At 45.5% G+C, this 21,434-nt stretch overlaps 2 protein-coding genes across 5 annotated transcripts in view; one reads left to right on the plus strand and one right to left on the minus strand.

The window, feature by feature from the left end:
- Positions 1–9,459, minus strand: part of CPSF3 (cleavage and polyadenylation specific factor 3) — a 32,252-nt gene extending 22,793 nt beyond the window's left edge. Inside the window, exons 1-3 of the mRNA XM_081797311.1 lie at positions 9,268–9,459; positions 4,943–5,006; positions 3,499–3,596 (exon numbers count right to left, since the gene is read on the minus strand). Coding sequence (XP_081653437.1) covers positions 3,499–3,596; positions 4,943–5,006; positions 9,268–9,317 — 212 coding nt within the window. The 5' untranslated portion in view covers positions 9,318–9,459. The remainder of the gene's footprint in view (positions 1–3,498; positions 3,597–4,942; positions 5,007–9,267) is intronic.
- A 108-nt stretch (positions 9,460–9,567) lies between these two features.
- On the plus strand, positions 9,568–21,226 carry ITGB1BP1 (integrin subunit beta 1 binding protein 1). 4 transcript variants are annotated; one of them, XM_081797232.1, is made up of 9 exons: positions 9,884–9,997; positions 10,497–10,755; positions 13,098–13,207; positions 14,205–14,308; positions 16,652–16,730; positions 17,740–17,876; positions 19,687–19,779; positions 20,314–20,463; positions 20,981–21,226. In XM_081797232.1, exons 4-9 carry the CDS (start codon positions 14,237–14,239, stop codon positions 21,050–21,052), a joined length of 603 nt encoding a protein of 200 aa, XP_081653358.1. In that variant the 5' UTR covers positions 9,884–9,997; positions 10,497–10,755; positions 13,098–13,207; positions 14,205–14,236; the 3' UTR covers positions 21,053–21,226. The 4 variants fall into 4 exon arrangements, with proteins under 4 accessions (XP_081653359.1, XP_081653357.1, XP_006737614.1 ...); XM_081797231.1 differs by lacking the exons at positions 9,884–9,997; positions 10,497–10,755 and adding an exon at positions 9,569–9,718 and having other exon boundaries at positions 13,098–13,249; XM_006737551.3 differs by lacking the exons at positions 9,884–9,997; positions 10,497–10,755 and adding an exon at positions 9,569–9,718.
- The last annotated feature ends 208 nt before the right edge of the window (positions 21,227–21,434 follow it).

The following is a 21,434-nucleotide window of genomic DNA, read 5'->3' on the forward strand; positions in this document are numbered from 1 at the left end:
GATTAAAACTCTTCACAGTGTAGGGATAGAGGGTACATACCTCAATTTCATAAAAGCCATCTATAAAGAGACCACAGCAAATATCATTCTCAATGGGGAAAAACTGAGAGCTTGTCCCCTAAGGTCAGGAACACAGCAGGGATGTCCACTCTCACCACTGTTGTTCAACATAGTACTAGAAGTCCTAGCCTCAGCAATCAGACAACAAAAAGAAATAAACTAGCATCTAATCGGCAAAAAAAAAGTCAAAACTCTCACGCTAAGCAGATGACATGACACTCTATGTGGAAAACCCAAAAGACCCCACCCCAAAATTGCCAGAACTCATACCGGAATTCAGCAACGTGGCAGAATATAAAATCAATCACAGAAAGCAGCTGCATTTCTATACACTAACAATGAGACAGAAGAAAGAGAAATTAAGGAGTCGATCCCATTTACAGTTGCACCCAAAACCATAAGATGCCTAGGAATAAACCTAACCAAAGAGGCAAAGGATCTATACTCAGAAAACTATATAACACTCATGAAAGAAATTGAGGAAGACACAAAGAAATGGAAAAACATTTCATGCTCATGGACTGGAAGAACAAACATTATTACAATGGCTATGCTATCTAGAGCAATCTACATATTCAATGCAATCCTTATCAAAATACCTTCAACTTTTTTCACAGAGCTGGAGCAAATAATCCCAAAATTTGTATGGAACCAGAAAAGACCTCGAATAGCCAAAGGAATGTTGAAAAAAAAAAAAAAACACAAAAAAACCAAAGTTGGTGGCATCACAATTCCAGACTTCAAGCTGTATTACAAAGCTGTCATCATCAAGACAGTATGGTACTGACACAAAAACAGACACAAAGATCAGTGGAACAGAATAGAGAACCCAGAAATGAACCCTCAACTGTGTTGTCAACTAATCTTTGACAAAGCAAGAAAGACTATCCAATGGAAAAAAGACAGTCTCTTCAACAAATGGTGTTGGGAAAATTGGACTACCACATGCAGAAGAATGAAACTGGACCATTTCCTCACACCATACACAAAAACAGACTCAAAATGGATGAAAAACCTAAATGTGAAATAGGAAGCCAACCAAAATCCTAGAGAACACAGGCAGCAACCTCTTCGAAGGCGGCCGCAGCAACTTCTTACTAGACACGAAAATGAACTACTGGAAGTTCATCAAGATAAAAAGCTTTTGCACAACAAAGGAAAACAGGACAAAACCAAAAGACAACTGACAGAATGCGAGAAGAGGGGCGCCCGGGTGGCTCAGTCGTTAGGCGTCTGCCTTCGGCCCGGGTCATGATCCCGGGGTCCTGGGATCGAGCCCCACATGGGGCTCCCTGCTCAGTGGGAAGCCTGCTTCTCCCTCTCACCCACTTGTGTTCCCTCTCTCGCTGTGTTTCTGTCAAATAAAATATTTAAAAAAAAAAAAAGAATGCGAGAAGATATTTGCAAATGTCTTATCAGATAAAGGACTAGAATCCAAAATCTATAAAGAACTTACCAAACTCATTACCCAAATTGCAATAATCCAATCAAGAAATGGGCAGAAGACATGAACAGACATTTCTCCAAAGAAGACATACAAATGGCCAACAGACACATGAATAAACGCTCAACATCACTTGGCATCAGGGAGTGATCAAAAACCACAATGAGATACCACCTCACCCCAGTCAGAATGGCTAATATTAACAAGTCAGGAAATGACAGGTGTTGGTGAGGATGTGGAGAAAGGGGAACCCTCCTACACTGTTGGTGGGAATACAAGCTGGTGCAGCCACTCTGGAAAACAGTATGAAGGTTCCTCAAAAAGTTGAAAATAGAGCTATCCTATGACCCAGCAATTGCACTACTAGGGATTTACCCCAAAGATACAAATGTAGGGATCCGAAGGGGCACCTACACCCCAATGTTTATAGCAGCAATGTCCACAATAGCCAAACTATGGAAAGAGCCCAGATGTCCATCAACAGATGAATAGATAAAAAAGATGTGGTATATATATACAATGGAATATTATGCAGCCATCGAAAGGAATGAAATCTTGCCATTTATAATGACGTGGATGGAAATAGAGGGTATTATGCTAAGCGAAATAAGTCAATCAGAGAAAGATAATTATCATATGATCTTACTCATATGTGGAATTTAAGAAACAAAACAGAGGAGCATAGGGGAAGAGAGGTAAAAAATAAAACAAGACGAAATCAGAGTGGGAGACAAACCTAAGAAACTCTTATCATAGGAAACAAACTGAGGGTTGCTGGAGGGATGGGGTAATTGGTGATGGACATTAAGGAGGGCACGTGATATAATGAGCACTGGGTGTTATGTAAGACTGATGAATCACTGACGTCTATCTCTGAAACTAATAATATATGTTAAGTAATTGAATTTAAATAAAAAATTTTTTAAAAAGCTCTATTGATATGAATAATATTGAAGAAATAGGTACTGGTTCATCTGACATTATAATATCTTCACGGATATATGTTAAGATTTTATGAGGAAGATGAATTCCATTTAATTGGAAATTGCTATTATTTCAAAATAATGCAATGCAATACTCTTCAATTTTAGTAACTGTTTTAACACAGTTCTTTAACATAGTTTTTAACACAGTTCTTGAAATATGAAAGAAATAGACAACAGTGTGTAATACTGTCTTTTTACAATAAAGCCTTAGCAAGTGTCCACCCACGAGGACACAGTTTTTCAAACTGAGGAAAATGTTGCAATGAAAGAATATGTTGTAAGAAAAAATAAACAAACAAATACACTAAAGCCTTACCTTTGAAAAATAAATGCTGGAAAATGGCCCAATTAAAAAAAAAAAAAAGCAGCAGCAGCTCAACCAACTGAGCCACCTCGGTGCCCCTAATTCTTTTTTTCTTTTTTAAATACTTTATTTATTTATTTGACAGAGAGAGACACAGCGAGAGAGGGAACATAAGCAGGGGGAGTGGGAGAGGGAGAAGCAGGCCTCCCGCCGAGCAGGGAGCCTGATGCGGGACTCAATCCCAGGACCGTGGGATCATGACCTGAGCCGAAGGCAGATGTTTAACGACTGAGCCACGCAGGCGCCCCCCTAAAATTCTTTTTATTAAGCATCCGACTCTTGGTTTTGGCTCAGGTCATGATCTCAGGGTCCTGGGATCGGCCCGGCAACGTTGGGCTCTGTGCTCTGTGGGGGAGTCTATCGGAGATTCTCTCTCCCCCAGCCCCACCCCTACGCCCCCACTCTCGTGCGCACTCTCTCTAAATAAATAAATCTTTAAAAAAGATTTTTTTTATTAAGTAAACTCTACCATCAACGTAGGACTCAAACTTACGACCCCGAGATCAACAGTTGCATGCTCTGCTGACTGAGCCAGCCAGGTGTCCCAGATATTCTTTTAAAACACCAGAATCTTAAAATCTGATAATGATCTTTATAGTAAAAGTTCTTGAAAAACTGTGTCATTAATAAAGAAAATAACTTACTGACTAATTAACAGGAGATCAATCTCAGCTGGGTCAATTAAATCAATATAAGGAAGAGCATCCATTCCTTCTAGGCCAGGGTGGATCCCACAGTCCAACTGAAAGAGACAGAAAAAAGGATCACAATCTCCTACACTTTTTATTTTTTTAAGATTTTATTTATTTATTTAATTGACAGAGAGAGAGACAGCGAGAGAGGGAACACAGGCAGGGGGAGTGGGAGGGGGAGAAGCAGGCTTCTGGCCGAGCAGGGAGCCCAATGCAGGGCTCGATCTCAGAACCCTGGGATCATGACCTGAACCGAAGGCGGATGCTTTAACAACTGAGCCACCCAGGTGCTTCCCTCCTACACATTTTATTAACACTTACTTAATAGACAATATTTATAACAAATACATCACACACATAATCAAGATGGACTGTATACACCAACATTTGCAATGCAATTCTTATTAAACATTTCAAATATGCCATTAACAATTCTCACTTCCCAAAACAAATATAAAATAAAGCTCACATTTAAGCCACAGGATGCAAGATAAAAAACACCTTTTCAGCTAGTTTCTGTGGTCACTCTAACAATGGGTGAACTCTTTTTCAAAAACTTTGATATCAGAAGATGGTGGGCATTTTAGTTTATAGATTTCACTACTCCCGGATCTGGCTATACTGAGAAGAGAGTAATCAGAAGTGGGAAACTTACCAGAATAGGGCAATTGAAGTATTTTAAGGCGTTGGGGAAGGAATTCTTAAAGTCAGCCATAATGAGTTACCTATTCCTTTTGGGGGCATTACTAGCACATTAATACAATAAATGACTAAAATATCTTACACCTGCCTGTTCCTGAATGATTGGGAGAAGTAGAACCACAGGAACACGATGAGCCACAGAAGCGCCTTTCTAGTGAGGACTATGTAAATCATCTCTCCTAACCTCTCTTTCAGGTAAGGAAATGGGCTTAGAGGAACTCCAGCCTGCCCTGCCCAAGGTCAGGGGCCCTGATGCAAACTTAGGTATCTAAGCTGCTGAACCAGGGCTCTGTCAGCCCAGGCTGCATGGGGGTGGCTGGAACTCTGCATGGGTTCGGGCACTCAGTTCCTTGGCTCCCTTCCAACAGGGAGTGGTGGCGGTGGGGGTGGGGGTGGGGAGGTGGGGCAGTGAGGTTGGCTTGACCCTCCAAGAGTGGAAGAGGGATCTTGAAGAAGCAATAGCTCAGGAGAGCTGGTTGACAATTTTACAATCTTAGAATACATCTTCTCAGTTTAATGTTGTGTCAAATTACTAAGTCGAAGTGTATTCAGTTATTCACATTAATCTTACACAGCACAGACATATACCAACTATGACATTTTTCTGGGAGCTAAACAGAACTACAGTCCTAGAAAAGATCTAACCCCCAACGCAGACAGAGCCGTACTATTATCCAGACTACAAAATAATTACCATTATTTTTCTTCCTTTGAACTCCAGGATAATACATGATCTTCCTACTTCTTGCCCAGCTCCACTGCAAACATTGAAGGGGAAAAGAAAAGAGGATTAAAAACAATCAAAATCAAGCCCAATAAATCCAAATATTTTTACAACTTAAATTATGCCCCATTTGATGACAGCACTTATCTGAGGCAGGTAAGAGTTCGAGAAACTTACAAAGATAGGGAAGAAGAGTGTCTACGTGGGAAAAGATGGAAAGTGACCCTTGGGAGTCGAGGGATTTTGCAGCTGCTAAGATATGGGAGGGGATGGTACAGATACAAGAAGCCCAAGGTTAAATTCAATCTTCTGAAGGTTAGGGTTAAATCATGATGTAACAGAAATCTCAGTTACACACATTATGGGCTCACACTTCTAGGATCAGCACTTAAGTGAAACTCATAGGCACTTCAAAGTTCTTTCATTGCCTTTCCGAGCACAGTATGTATTTACATTTTACATTATAGCTTAAATTTAAATAGACTAATTTTATTCATAGCCGTGCACTCAGGGCCTCTGCCCTCTAACTTGTTGTTTCAGGATACTGGATGCCAAGTACTTCAACAATTTTCCTTTCTTCCTAAATGAATACAACAGCCTTAATTTCCAACTATCACAAGATGCACTTGAAGCTAAACCTCACCTGTTTTCCCAGTCCCTCACCTTCTCTGATGTCTTTTCCCACCCATCCTAGGTAACACTTCACTCAATTCAACACCAAGCACCGTACTGTCGGTGCCTAGCATATGGAAATGCCTAGTACCTGGACCATGATCTCAAGGAACTCAGTCCACTTACTAGGAGACACACACGAGATGGTTCTACCCCCAAATGGAGATCCTAGTGCAGAGTATGATGTTGATAAATTCAAACAACCATGGTGCTGCCCTGAATTCCTGGCCTCCCCTTTCACTGGCCCACGAAGCAACCTCTTAAGTGTCCCTAGCTCAGTTTTCTCTTATAATTTCCACAGTAACTATTTCAAACTTCATCCCCATTTTCCATTCTATCTGCCTCTTCACTCGAGCCGAGGGCCTTCTGTGCATCAAAAAATATACAGCTCAGGTTTGCCAGCTTCCTCAACTTCACTTACCAACCCACCAACATCGTGTATCCCTCCATTTTTCCTGTAGCAATAAAACAGAGCTCTCTGTCCGAGGCCCATCTTGTCACCACGGTTCTCCACTCTGCACACTCCATCCTCCTGAAGACCTGGACACCGCTGCTTCACTGACATTGCCCTTCCCAGCTACTTTAGCATCACAACTGAGACGTGCTACAGCGTTCTCACCTGAAAATTAAAACCCCTCCACTCTAATTTCCTTTATTTCCGTTATTCCTTTCCCCGGCCGCCTCCTAAGAGCTGTGCTCACTCCCTGCTGGTCCCTCACCTCCTCCCACTCAATTCACTGCAAGCCGGCTTTTGCCAACCACTCTTCTGGAACGATGCTTACAACGTGGCTCTTTGTTGCTAAGTGCAAATAGCCCTTCCCGCCCTTCTCTTGTTCTCTCCGCAGCCCGTCATGTCTCCCTGGTTTTCCTCTGGCGTTTCCTTCACACTCACGCCTCTGCTCACACCTCAAATGTTGGTATTGCAAGGGGCTCTCCTTGGCCCACTTCTCAGGCTTTGTGATCTTCAGTCTCACGTTTTTGACATGCTGATGACTTCCAAGCCTGTATCTGTAGCCCAGATCGTTCTTCTCAATTCCAGGCCTCTAAAAGATACCTGGCCTTTAGGTCTTTCTCCTGGGCTACCACACAGGTACTTTATATTCAAATATGCCAAACTAGCTTTCACCTCAAGTCCTTTGAACTTGCTTTTTTCCTGGAATATCCCTCAGCTATTGACATGACTGGCTCCTTTGTATTTTGTATCATTTGGGTCTCAGTCCAAATGTCACCTTCTGAGGCCTCCTCTTGACTATCTTCTCGTTTGCCCTTCACACGACTCTATCATAATTACAAGAAGTTACTCTATTTATGGTTTGTTCCTCACTATGAAAATGAAAGCACTGTACAAGCAGAGAAATTGTCTATTTTGTTCATTACGATTCAGCTGCAGTACCCGATATGCAAGAAATCTCAAGAAATACTTACTAAATGACTAAAAACTCCCAAATTATAAACCTTGGAAACATTATGCTAAGTGAAAGAAGCTGAAGCCAGTCATAAAAGGTTACATATTATATGATCTCATTTAAGGAAAATGTCCAGAATAGGCAAATCTGTAGAGAAGGAAAGTAGATTAGTGGTGGCCAGGGGCTGGGGAAGTTGGGGGGATATGGGAGCGACTGCTAATGGGTTCAGGCTTTCTTTCTGGAATGACAAACATGTTTTGGAATTAGATAGTGGTGATGGTTGGATAAGTCAGTGAATATACTAGAAATCACTGAACTGTACACTTTTAATGAGTTGTATGGTATGTAAATTATATTTCAGTAAAGCTGTTATAAAACAACAGAACTCCCAAATTTATTCCAGACCTGCCCCAGCTCCCGTACTCCTCGAGTGAATAACACAACCTTTTACCAGTTGCTCAACCTAGGAACCCAAGACATCCTAACACTCCTCTCCACAACTACCCCTTCCAATACATCTGATGAGCTACAAAACTAAAGATTTCACTTCCTTACTCTCTGAAACCGACTTCTTTCCACCTCACTGATGTTCATTTCATTCATTCCAAGCTCTCACTGCTTTTCACCAGGATTATTTCAATTACATCCTCCTGGATTCCCACCACTGAACCCACTCTTATTCATCTGCAACAGCTGATATGAGTGATCTTCCTAAACACAGTTCCCACTATATCCCATCAATGCTTAAACCCTTCGCTGGCTCCCCAGAACTGACATGATAAACGCTCAAACTCCTTAGTATGTATACAAGCTGGTCCCTGACAGGCTTTCCCACCTCATCTGCTAATCTTTCAGCCACAGACATGAGGAAACTGGCCACAAACTGTGACCATTCTCATTTTCACATGTGCCACTTCCCCTGCCTGGAACATCCTTGCCCTGCCCTTGACCTGTCTTTAATTCCTGCTTATTCTTTAAGGCTCAGGTCATGCTCCGTGTTTTCCAGGATGCAGGAACTAGCCTTCTCTTCTCAACTTGTTAGAAATCCCTTTTCCGTAACTGTCCCAGAACTCAGTGCATGCCAATCTGTATGTACACTCCTAATATACCATTTGCTGAGCACCTACTATGATCCTCACAATAAGTGTGGCCATATTATTTTCACGTGAAGAAATGGGTTCAGAGAAGTTGTTGTCCTAGCAAGTGACAAAGAAGGGACTGAATTCCACGTCTGACCCCAAAGTAAGTATCTCCTATTAGTCCCAACTGTCTCTCCAGAACTTTTCACTTTGCACTGCAATTCCTTCTGAAAGGGTGAATTCAGTTAACTTGGCACTGTCCTATTTGCATCTCCAATGCCTAGTGTGGCGCTGGACACTTGCTCAGTGTTTGCTGAACACAGGAAGAGAGGGTCAGTGTGAACGAAGCAGTGGGAAATTTGTGTTATGTTCCCAGTAGGTGCTCAACTAGTCCTTACTGAGTGGATGTGTAGATACTGTCCACCTTTTGAAAACGCACAAGTGAATGAGGTGCTAACTTATATCTAAATATATGTTTGTGAATTCAAATTGCTAATCTACAGCAAAGGGTTCTCCACAATGGTTTCCCCCCCTAAGCCTCATTCCAGATCTGTAAAGTGTTTCTCTGGCAGAAGGCCATCTCCACCAAAAGACGAACCTTCGCATGGACAATCAAGGACAATTTTGTCCTTAACATCTCTGCTCTTTCCCCTCTCCTTCTACCTTTCTTAATCTGCTAGGGTCTGAAGTCAGAACGTCAAAACTCATAGCTAATCGATTCCCTCTTTCACATCTTGGCAAACGTGGAAATAATAAACAGATTTAGTTCTTCTTCCCACCGCCATAGCCTCATCCAGGTCCTCCTCTCATCCTGCCGCCATCAGCATCAACCGCTTCCCCCACGGCTTGCCACTCTTTAGCGCCCAGCGGCCCAAAGACATTTTCCGCCGCCCCCAACAACATCTTCTCCCGTGAGATTGAAGAAAACAGCCAAGTCCCATTCAACCTAGCAGGCCCGTTCCGATCCACGGTTCTCCAAACCCCTTCAGCCTGAGAGGCCTGGCCGGCCCCTGCGGACCAAGGGGCCGGCTCCCGAGGCCTGCCGGCGAGGGGGGCGACCTAGGAGGCCAACCATCCGGTCACCCCGCCTCGCCTCGCACAGCCCGTGGCTTCCTGCCCTCCCTCGCTGGGCCCTTACAGGGGTCGGATCAGCAGCTGGTCACTTTCCTCAGCAGGAATCGCAGACATCTCGGAAGTCTGAAGGCGAAGCGCGGGAAAGGAACAGGTCGCGGGAGTCTTCCTAAATGGAAAACAGAGCCACGGGGAACCAATGGTAGGTAGAAAAACCCCATCCACCAAAAGCACTTCCGGCACTCCGGCGCCCGCGACACTAGGCCCCTCCCCTCAACTTCCGGTCGCACACGCTCGGGCGCGAGATTCCTCGCCGAGCGGAGTCCGGAAATCTGGTACGGGGTCAGGCTGCGCCTGCGCGATGTCTCGGAGGCGGGGCTCGGCGGGCGAGGCCGGGGGCACCGGAAAAGCTGGCGCTGGAATTAGAACTGGAGTGGCTGCCCCAGCGTCTGTTCCCGGGGCGGTGGGTGTCTGACCCCGATCACGGGCGGCCCCGGCGGCGGGCCACCGGCTGTGAGGTGAGAGCTGGGCCCTCGCCGGACCCGTGCTGAGCCTGGCAGGGAACGCGGGCCCCGAAGGCGGCGCCGGCGGAGAGGCCCGCTGTGGGGCGGATGGGTGGGGCCGCTGGGGCCGCGGTCTCCCCGGGGACCCGCCTTCCCGGGGTCCGGGACCCAGGCCCCGAGGCGGCTAGGCGCGGGCGGCGGGAGCTGAGGAGCGGGCCCGGGCCTGCAGGAGGATGCAGTGCCCCCGGTGCCCGGTTCCTGTTTGGGGTGGGACTGCAGCTCCTGTGACGACAGGTGTCGTGTGTGGATCGGTCCCGTCGGACTCGGCGGCGGGAGTGGGAGCTTCCGCGGGGCTGTTTCCTGAGTCAGGCTCTGCTCTGTGGGGCGTGAGGAGCACTGCCTTTTTGTGCCGGCTCCTGCTGGTTTCTGCACCGCTCCACCACCCGCCCCCCCATCCCTCACTGAGAAAGGCCCGGGTGGAGTGTGTCTTGTTTGCTGTCACCCTGTGCACCTGCACGTGGCAGGCACAACAGAACGGTGCGGAATGCATGGGAAGCAGGGTGGGGTCGAGAAGGAGCTTTGGCGTCGGTCTGTCTAGGTTCCGAACTTGGCCCCACCCATGATTAGCCTGGCGACCTTGGCCGAGTCCCTTGGCGTTTAGGCTTCTTCATTTGAAAGGGGCTGTGCCTCCGCAGCCTTGCTGGTCCTTAGCGGTGTATGTAGCACCTAGCCCTGGGCAGCACCTGGTAGGTGTTCAGGACACGAAGTTATTTGGATGTCATCTTCCCAGCAGGTTCTTCAGTTCATTAAGCATGTCCTCTGCCAGTCTGTGCCAAGCATTGGGTACACGGATGAATTATCTCACCCCCATCTTTGAGGAGCTCACAGTGAGATAGTTCTAAGTAAGACAGTTCTAAGTAGGCAACAGCAGGCTAAGGCTGGGATTAGGGTGCATGCTCAAGCTGTGGAGTACCAGTCCTTTAGCCCAACCTGGAGGTCCAACGGAAGCTTTCTGTTTTAGTAAAGAAGCAGCCTGAACTGAGTCTTGAAAGGTGAGTAAAGTTAGCTGAATGAATAAAAGGTGGAAGGGCATTCCAGGCAGACAGAATTATAGGAGCAAAGCATAGAAACAGCAGAGTGCATGCCGAGAACCTGGAGAAGCTTTGCATTCCTTAGAGAATAAGGTATGAAGCTGGTTGTGGAAGATGAGACTGGAGAGGTAGATAGGAGCCCTGCCATGCAGGACCTTGCATGTCCTGGCAGAGAGCTTTGACTTCAGTCTCTAACTTTGGTGAGTCCGTGAAAGATTTTAAGCACGTTAATGGCATCAGATATGAGTTTTAAAGAAATCATTTTAGCTGGAGCTTGGTGGTAGATTTAAAGCGGCAGGGAGTCCCGTTGGGACATGAATTCCTTAAATGGACTGCCAAACTGTGTATCTGTGCATTGTTTTGGGTTGAGGATCCATCCACACTGATGGATCAGCCGATGAAAAAGTATTTATATACAGCAACGGTCTAGTGATGGCATGGGCCTGTTAGAGGTGTGGATGAGCAAACTGTTCAGGGGGTAGATTCAGTGGATCTTAGTATTTTATTCGATGTAGGGCCTGGAGGACTTTGTGCCGCTGGTGATTTCCTGGTTTCTACCAGAAATAACAGAATTTACTGAAAGGGAGAGGAGAGAGGTGGAGCAGATATGGAAGGGAAGACAAAGGGTTTGCTTCAGGCATTTTTGCATTTGACAAGTTTGGAACATCCAAGTGACAATCAGTATCTCTGGTCTCATTTTCATGCATGAATAATTTAGAGACAAGAATGACTTGCTTAAGAACATGCATCAAAATAGCAGCAGATCTCAAAGACTTTAATAAAATGCCTTTCCCTCCCTCAGCTCCTAGATTGGTGATGGAAAGTCTTTAGGAGTTGGAAAGGCATGATAATACCAATGGGGTGATTTTCAAAGCATTCTAGTATTCCAGGGATTTGAAGGGATGCTTCAGGATTTCACTAGCAATAGAATCAAATTTTATTTTAAAATCATATTTAAAATTGTTACCTATATTGAAACGTGTGTGTGTGTGTGTGTGTATATACACTCCCTTTCAGTAAATTCTCACTCTCTATATATATTTAAAATATAATGTCCTTAAATATGCTACACACCAATATTTTGACTGATCAGAGATTGCTAACATGGCACTTTATGCTGCTTAGGTTAACCCAGTTTGTGTAGACCTGGGAATAAGGCTCTCTTGCCATCTCGTCCTGACTGAGAAGCATCCCTTGAATGCTAGGTGATCAATGGCAGCAAACAATCCCCAGTATAGCCTGATAATTCATCTCCCTCTTTTTACTTGTATCCTCTGCGGCTAGTCCTCTACCTGCAGCCCATCATCTTTCCAAAACAGAAGTCCCATCCTATCACTTGACTGCTTTTTAATAGCCCCTCAAGTCTTTCTGTTAAACCCAAAATAAACCCCAGACTTTTGTTGTGGTTTGCAACAGAATAAGGTATGAAGCTGGTTGTGGAAGATGAGACTGGAGAGGTAGATAGGAGCCCTGCCATGCAGGACCTTGCATGTCCTGGCAGAGAGCTTTGACTTCAGTCTCTAACTTTGGTGAGCCTGTGAAAGATTTTAAGCACGTTAATGGCATCAGATTTGAGTTTTACCTTATTCTCTAAGGAGTAATACCTTATTCTCTAAGGAATGCAAAGATCCTGTGGATCTTTCCCTCCTGTGGATCTGTCCCTCTCCCTCCTTCCTGCTTGGGTGAAAGCCACATTGGCCTCTCGCTATTCCTTACAGCTGGGGTGTGCCCTCAGGACCTTTGCACTTGCCCAACTCTCTGCCAGAATGCTCTTCCTCTGCACTTACATGGCCGCCGTCCCTTCCTTCTTCAGGTCTCCTTACTGTTCATTTCCTCAGAGCATCTTTTTCTGTCTAAAATGCTCACCCTTCCTTCCATCAGTTGTAAATCCTGAACTTGCTTTTGTTTCCCTCATTATCAGTTGTTTCTAACAATGTATTTGGTTTTCTTGTCGGTCTGTCTCATCCCTCTGAGAATGGGCTCCTTGAGGTCAGGTCAGGGGCATTATCTGTCTCATTCACTGATACATCCCCAGCACCTAAAAGGTGCTCACTGGTTACTCAGGAATGAGTGAACAAATCAGATTTTCTTGCTACTCCACAAAGCAAGCAAAAACATAGAAATAAGTTATATGATGGGGCTAATGAAAAAGCTTGGGCTTGAGGGTCAGTCTTGGGCAAGTGGCCTAAGGTCAGATGCTGGTGAGTGGACTGAGAATGGGGTCTCCAAATAGAGTGGGAGAAACTTCTCATAGGACATTCAGTGACCTCCCCTTGATTGACTCATTCTTTTTCCTTCATCAGGTACCTCATTTTCCTGAAAAGAATTGACCATGTCAGAATGAGAGGAAGCTCTCTGTGCACACTGTCGTCTATGGGACCTTTGAAAACAATACAGTAGTATTCCTTTTACCGTAAGCAGATTCCCTTGTTCCCTCTGTAGGATCCAATCTTTGGTAAAAATTTGTTGTTATCTTACTCATGAAGCCTCCTGAAAGATGGGTCACAGTTCCTTCACCTATAAAATGCAGATTATAACCTACCTTCTGTAAGCCTTCTGATGGGGGCCTGGACCCCCCAGCATAATATGCATCACAGACGAGGGATACCTTTAAAAAACATCCGGAGCAATTGAATGTGTCACCAGGTTGTTGTGAAGATAAAAGTGACATGATGTCTTTGGAAGTATTTGAACTATAAACTGTTATGCAGGTTAGTTAATAATTTTTCAAGTATAATAGTTAGATGTGCTCCTATGAAATGGGCAAGGATAAATTTTGTTTCCCAGGCATTAATTATTACTTTAAAAAAGATGCATGGAAGACGGACTCTGGAAAACTTCAGGTCACCTCCTTCCCTGGCCTTACAGAGTGAGGAGGGGAGGGCTGGCGCCTGGGAATGTTTTTGTGTCCACTTTTACTTAAAGGTAGCTCAAGACATTGAGAAAAATGCCCATTTCTGAGAGGTAGTTATGTCTTCTGTTCTAAGCCCTACCATTTACAGAATGTCAGCCCAAGATAGCAACGGAATCTCAGGATCTTGGTTGGTAAACTAGCATGTCACCTATTTTACTACTGTCTTGAATTGATTAAAGAGAAGTGAGGCACTTGAGTATTTTGAGAAGTAGATGATGTGTGTCTGTTACTTCTCAGAACAATGCTTTTCACACCCCCAGGTATGACGGAAGGTTTCTGTCCTTTTGGTTCATTAGGTTATTTTTTTCAAATTTAAAAAGAAAGAAAGAATGAAGCAATAGTATCCAAATTTGGTGGCCAAAGGAAAAGATTTCGGTTTCCAGTAGGAGGACTGCACCGCAGACGGGGAAGGAATTGATGATTTTTATTCCTGTTGTGCATAAAGTGATTTCGAGGTGGTTTTCTTGCTCTAACTAACCACCAGTTGTTCTCCTAGGGGAGCTCCTTTGGATCAAGCTATGGTGAAAAATGTTCCGGAAAGGCAAAAAGCGACACAGTAGCAGCAGTTCCCAAAGTAGTGAAATCAGTACGAAGAGCAAGGTAGGGGGGCTGGGAATAGGCCCAGAATGGCAAAGCAGTGAGCATTTTGTTTCTCCTGATCCCGCACAGAGCCTCCTAGCCACAGCGCAGCTGCTGGTAGTCCTCAAACTAGGTGTGTTTTGACATTTATTTTTGGCACTAGAGACCCATCCTGTGCTTGATTTAATTTTCTTTTGTTCTGGAGAGTTCCTGAGATGATTCAGTTCACGAACCTGGATGGCACAGGACGTGTGAATGGTCTCACCGAAACACTGATTTTTAACTGTTGCACACGATCGAAATCGCAGGCCCATCCAGGGGCTGGAGCTCTTGCATTCCAGGGTGTGGGGTGTGTGTGCATAACTAGAAGTCTGCTTACTTAATAGCGAGTGAGTTGGATCGTGAGGCAAATGCCATGCTTAGGACTCTAGAGAAGCCGGGTATATGACTGCGAAGGGACCGTCGAGGCCTGAGTCCTCATCCCTGGACCTAGGCCGTGGTTCTCACAGTCTCCACCCCGTGAGCTCTCTCTTTTCAAAGACGAGCGTGCGCAGTGCCAGGACGCTGTGAGGCAGGGGACAAGCCCACGGCACAGCGCAGAGGGGGTGCCCTCCCCCGGGGGGATGGGCCACGCTGGCCCGTGGGCACCACCCCGAGCGACGGTGGCCACACCCCAGTGAATGAAGACACACACGACTGCCCCTCGGGATTTTCACCGAGCTGAGATGCTCCTAGCCAGAAGCACGGAAGTTGGATGTTTTAGGAATCCTGCCTTAGAGTGGCAAGACTGAGTTTTCTTGAAGGTTTTTGAACTGAAGCTAGTCAAGAACCTCCCTGCTGTTAGCTTTGCAGCCCTGGTGTGAGGACCTCAGCCTGGGGAACTGGTCAGGCCTGCTTCTTGTTTTCTAGACCAGAGAAAGGAGAAAGGGAGACTTGATGGCTCGCTGCTGGCGGAGTAGATTTTCAGATTCCTAAGGGAACTTGCTGATGGCTTGAGAGGTTAGCTCCAAGCCGTGGGTTCTCTGATGTGGCCAGCGGGGCTGGAGAGGGCAGAAGGGGGCCACCTGCGAGTGAGGGCCTTACCCCGAAGATGGTGGTGACCCCCGTGTGGTCTCTAAGCCAAGTTTTGACTGTGAGGTGTGTGTTTTAGGTTGATGTAAGCTCTCCTTGTTGTCTGTTCTGGACATGGGAAAAGCAGACCAGTTTCTCCCTTCCTGTTCTCCTCGTGCAGAGAGGTTCAATGGGGACTGGTGCTTTCCAGCGTGGGGGAGTAGTTTGGAGCACAAAAGCTCACTCTGTTACTCACTTCGGGGGTTGTGCTCATCCCAGAAGTCAGTCTCAGTTTATAACAGCATCTTAATTCCAATTCCCTCCCCCTCACCCGTTGAGTATGTACAGTATTTCCGGTGTTCAGTCCCACATGTAACATTATGGGGAACGTCTCTGTGCATATAGCTCTCTTCTCATTTTACATTTTACTCCAAGAAGAGCAATTACCGAAAAAGGGAAAAAACATATTTACCAGACCTGATACATTTTTGCATTCACCCTGATTCACTTCTTGAACATTGAAAAAATGTGAGTATATTGCTCTTTTAAAATTTAATTTTGATTTGAGGTGCAAAGAAGGGACTCATTTTTTGAATCAAAAGTTTTCACAGAATGTTATTTCTAAAGAAACGAAGCATATTCAGAGCACAATTCTATAGAATCTACGCTAACGTGTATGATTCGTGTTTTGCTTAACAATTTTGTTGGTTTTCCTTTGCAATTCACACTGATAATTGCACTCTGGTCTGCCAGCCGGCCCGTGCATGACCGAGCAGGCCAGGTACTAGTCGGACTAATGGCAGAGCATGGGGATGGGGAGGAGGAGACCTTGATCGGAGGGCTGGGCTAGTTCCTTGATGTAACCTTGGGCAAATCACTTCACCCCGCTGGCTGTCTTTGCTCATTTGATTATATAGAATCATACTCCCTGCCTGCCTTCCACACAGGGTTCTTTTTGGGTTCCGTGGAGATCATGTGAAAACAAAGTGTAGATTTTCACACACAGCCTGAGTAGCAGGTGTCTGACAAGGAGGCAGAGGTGGTGGATTTGGTTCATGCTGGGAATGTCCACACCACGGTTATCTGATGTTGTGTTCTGGGAAGGGCAGGCGGGACTACCTGGTGTTTTGAAGTTTGCTGTAGGATTCGTCTTTAGAAAAATCTGTCATAGTCGATCTGCTTGAGTAATTGAGCTGCTTTTGTCTATGTTGATTCAGCTGTAATAAGTAAATAATTTGAATGTTTGGTAGAGAATTTGAGAGAAGACAGTGTGTCTAATTCTGTTTACCTTTTTGTTTGTTTATTGTCTCTCAGTCTGTCGATTCTAGCCTTGGGGGGCTGTCACGATCCAGCACTGTGGCCAGCCTCGATACAGATTCGACCAAAAGCTCAGGTACGGAGAAGGCTTGGGCCGTTTAGTACGGCTCGTAACCGGTGTTCATGTGGTTTCACCAGAGCAGCGCAATATGTTCCTTTTTTTTTTTTAAGATTTTATTTATTTATTCGACAGAGAGAGAGAGACAGTGAGAGAGGGAACACAAGCAGGGGGAGTAGGAGAGGGAGAAGCAGGCTTCCCGCAGAGCAGGGAGCCCGATCCGGGGCTCGATCCCAGGACCCTGGGACCATGACCTGAGCCGAAGGCAGATCCCTTCAGGATCCTAGACTAGTTAGTCTGTAAAAAGTGGGGACTACGGAGGGGTGGGATGAAGAACCATATCATGTACAAGAGAAGCTAGTAGCGCAAAGCCTATTATTTTTGCTTCCAGATGCCTTAAAAATATTAAAAATGTGGGCGTCTTTTTTTTACATAAGCATAACCTAGAAGTACCCACATAGTATCCCCTTAACATGGCAGATCACATAATGCACTGTGGCCATGTTGGCCCCGGCTAGATTTTACAGCACACGGTTCTTCAGCCTGTTGCCACATGTCGTGTAACCTAACATCTGTCCATGTGAAGAGACTTCCTGTCTGGCATTATTCCATCTGCAGGGAAAAAAACATTTGTTTTTTTTGACTGGGAGAGGTAGACCAGATTTGCTGAATCCGGAAAACAACAGTGAACATGGTAAAGAGGGAGAAGAAACCAAAAAAAGCTTAAATATCTTAATGTATCGGGAAGGTACTCAATCATTATCTAGTCAGCATTTTATTTTTCTCCTGTTTTAATTTATTCTTATTAAGACTTTTATACATTTAGGATAGAGTCACGGAGGAAGAGGCTAAATTCCAAGTTCTTTCCTATTACTTCAAGTAATCTTGCACTAAAATTTTTTAAATTTTCATTAAAGGTTAAGTTCTGATGACACAGTCTTTTTTATTTGTGAAGGGATTGAGGACACGCTGTAATGCAGATATTTCTTTTGAAGTCTTACTGTTAAAATTTTTCTTTCACCTTTAGGACAAAGCAACAGCAATTCAGATACCTGTGCAGAATTTCGAATAAAATATGTTGGTGCCATTGAGAAACTGAAATTCTCTGAAGGAAAAAGTCTCGAAGGGCCCCTAGACCTGATAAATTATATAGATGTTGCCCAGGTAAGAAACAATTTTTTAAAAAATTTTAGAACATTCTAGAAAATAAATTCATGGCTTTGGAGAAAGATGTTCTGCTTTTATCATTGTTAAAATATTTATCGAGCACTGTGATCACAGGTGGTACAAGGTGCCTAGAGACAGAGTCCCATGGGAATGGGGAGTTCTTTCCTTCAAAAACAGCACTTTCTACTTTTTTGGGAGCTGACTTCCTCGTTTAAATGAGGAGCTGAGTGCGGTGATGGGTTATATACACCATAGGTCTGTCTTTTAAAACAGACTGGCAGGCCTTAGCAGGTCTCCATTGAACTAGTCGCAACTCCTTCAATAATCAGCCTCCTAGTGGTATTGACCTATCAATGCGCTCACACCCGGTTAGCAACAAGAATTGAAGTGAGGTGGGCTTCAAAAACATACCCCAGTCAGGAAGATTAAAAAAAAGAAATGATCATGAAGGAAAATTAAGAATGAAAGCGAAGACAAAGCCAAGGTGTAAGGTCAGTGCATCGAGTTCTGTAAGATCTGTACTCTTGCTAGTGTGGGAGTGGATGAGCCAAAGACAGTAAGTTGCTTCCTGAATTTCTAGAAAATGGCATCGCAGGTCTTTGTATTATTAACAAAGGGTTATTTCCACAATGGAAAAATTCCCTTATCAGTTCTTAGAGCGCTGGTTACTCTTAAGGCTGTTTGGTCTGGTGAATCGTGGAGAATGGGATCACTAAATACGATGCTTCGTGCCCTCATAAAGCACAGGAGTTCTGTCTGCGGGGCATCAGCCAGTCGAATGTGCGTTTCACAGAGACCTCTGGGCAGTCTGGACTTAATATCCCAGCGTTTGGCTTGGCATCGGTCATTCCAACGAGTGCAAGCAACACCTCACCGAAGTATGACACTGAGAAGATTGCTAAGGGTTCCCCCCCGAGAAGTGCACTAGGATCATTTTCATTCTGTTAACGACTGCTGAGTTTCTCAGAGCACCGTAGTCTTCGGGCTTGTCAAAATTCCATTATTGACAATAGCGTTAGTGTTCTCTCATCTTTTGATTCTTGGAATGCTTGAACCCTACTGTGAGAAATCACTGGAAGAGGTTACCGTAGCCATGTGAGGACCCAAGAATCAAGGCGTGCAGACACAGCTTCTTTACCAGAAGTTCTTTAATGTAGGCAAATGGTTCCATACAGACATTCACAGTACGGGACATCTACTGATTGCCCACTCTCTGTTTTATTGTGGCATTAGACAAGTTAGGCAGTATTCTGACTTAGGGGAATAAAACAGGATAATCTGCTAGGGAAGCCATCAGCTATCATCTGCTGTTTTGTTTCCAAGTAACCGCACATCAAGCTCACAGCCCCGGGATGTGGGGGCACCCAGACGTACCTACCATGTGGGTAGGATGTAAAATGGCTTTGAAGAGGGGTTCCTGCAGCTCTGTTTCCTGATGGTTTCCTGTGCTGACATCGGCATAAGCTTTGAGTATTTTAAAATCTAAATACCTTTATTTTTCTAACGTAAATATTTAAGCCTCACTGGGATCTGTGAGCGGGATCTCTGTTTGCCATTAGGGATGACATCAAGACAAATGGCTGTGAATTTTGCTCAGGTCTGTGGACACGAAACCAAACCAAACCGAACCCTGGCGACAATTTTCCTTCTGCCTCTTTGAGGAACAGTTTTTGCTGGGCTGTTGCATACCCCGCGTTCTCGGAAGGGTTTGGATTTGTGATGGCCAGATACTAAACTTGACTAATCCGATTTAAGGAATGTAACGTACTTTTTAACGTAGCTCATGTGGTTTATTTTTACTTTAAAGCAAGATGGGAAGTTGCCTTTCGTTCCTCTGGAGGAAGAATTCATTATGGGAGTTTCCAAGTATGGTATAAAAGTATCAACATCAGATCAGTATGTAAGTAGAATTTATTAGGGAAAAAGTGGGTTTCAGGTACTTAGCAGTCAGGCTGCTAAGGGCCCGCTTGTTCTCTCTGCTCGTTTGCAGAACTGTTGCTTGGTAAACATTCCTGGCAGCTGGTCCTAAAAAATGACCGATTTCTTAGGGTGAATGAAGAGAGGCCTCCTTTTGCTTCTCCTGGATGGTGGGGCCCCGGCCAACACCCCCCACTGCTGGCCCCTAATGCGGTTTCAGCTTAGGACCCTGCGCCAGCTCAGCAGTTGTCAGCACGGACGCTGGGCACAGGGAACAGGACCGTGAACTCAGGTCTTACTCCTGTTTTTCTGGAATTTTTAGTAGGAAGGGATAACCCTGAAGGCAAGCGGCCCCATAACTGAGCATTCTGGAATGTTCCTTAGGGGGCAAAAAAACCTCTACAACTGCTTCCTGCCAGATGCATAGATATGCTCTGCTTGAAGCCTCACAGTAAATTCTGCAGAGAAAGGTCAATATGTCAAGAGTCCCGATCTTTCTTTTTCCTGACTTCTGCAGGATGTCTTACACCGGCATGCTCTGTATTTAATCATCCGCATGGTGTGTTACGACGACGGTCTGGGGGCCGGAAAGAGCTTACTGGCCCTGAAGACCACCGACGCAAGCTACGAGGAGTACAGCCTCTGGGTCTATCAGTGCAACAGCCTGGTGAGGTTTCACGTTGCCTTGCTTCGTCTCATTCACCGGGCAAGGTGGTAAAGCCAGAGGAGACGGCCAGTCTTCTGGGAGGCCGAGGAGATGCCCCCCACAGGGCATCTGACGCCCGGCAGAGTGCGGGTGACCGTCAGGCCGGCGGTCAGCCAGCTGCCGGGACCTGCCGCGGGCGGTCAGTTGGGCCGGGACGAGCACTCACCCGTTGCGGGCATCTCAAGGGCAGGGCAGACGCAGAGCCGGGGCGGAAGCCCGTCCTGTTCTGTAGCCGTCACCCCACTGCCGCATCGGCGTCCTTCCCAAAGGCCCAGTTCCTACATGTTGTCCGCAGGTGCTTCTCCCGGAGGGGACGCACGAGGCGGCCCGGGGGACGTGGTGTCCGGGCTTCCCAAAGCTGTTGGTGGGCAGGTGTGGGGGGGCTGTTAAGAGGGTCACATTTATACCTTTGCTGGCCACACTAATTCAGGAAGAGGTCGGTGAAGTCTCTTACTCTATGTTTTTCACTTAACCGTAGGAACAGGCACAAGCCATCTGCAAAGTTTTATCCACCGCTTTTGACTCTGTATTAACATCTGAGAAGGCTTGAATTCTGCAATCTAGTGGAAGCTGACTTCGTGTGGAAGGGCGATGGTTTTCAATCTGCAGTGTTGAATTACTCTGGAAATAGAAAGTGATGCCCTGCTCGAGATTTTCTGGAGAAATGCAGTGTATAAAATAGTGATCATTTGCTTTTTTATTAAAATGTGTCTTATTACAGTGAGTTAAGTCTCAATGAGGTTGTTGGCTTTCTGGGACTAAAAAAGAAACCTCATCTGTCACTTTTATTTATTTTTTTAGATTTGAGAGAGAGAGAGAGCAGGAGTGGGGGGTGGGGGAGGGAGAGGGAGAAGCAGGCTCCCCGCTGAGCAGGGAGCCCGACGTGGGGCTCGATCCCAGGACCCCGGGATCATGACCTGAGCCAAGGCAGA

Source organism: Leptonychotes weddellii, chromosome 10 (assembly GCF_054177405.1).
Source record: "Leptonychotes weddellii isolate Sample4059 chromosome 10, ASM5417740v2, whole genome shotgun sequence".
In the NCBI taxonomy this organism is placed as follows: domain Eukaryota; kingdom Metazoa; phylum Chordata; class Mammalia; order Carnivora; family Phocidae; genus Leptonychotes; species Leptonychotes weddellii.

Coding starts and splice junctions, on each gene's coding strand:
- ITGB1BP1 (XM_081797233.1), top strand. CDS start 14,237: ATGTTCCGGAAAGGCAAAAAGCGACACAGTAGCAGCAGTTCCCAAAGT. Junction 16,731..17,739: donor AGATTCGACCAAAAGCTCAG/GTACGGAGAAGG, acceptor TTTCACCTTTAG/GACAAAGCAACAGCAATTCA. Junction 17,877..19,686: donor ATTATATAGATGTTGCCCAG/GTAAGAAACAAT, acceptor TTTACTTTAAAG/CAAGATGGGAAGTTGCCTTT.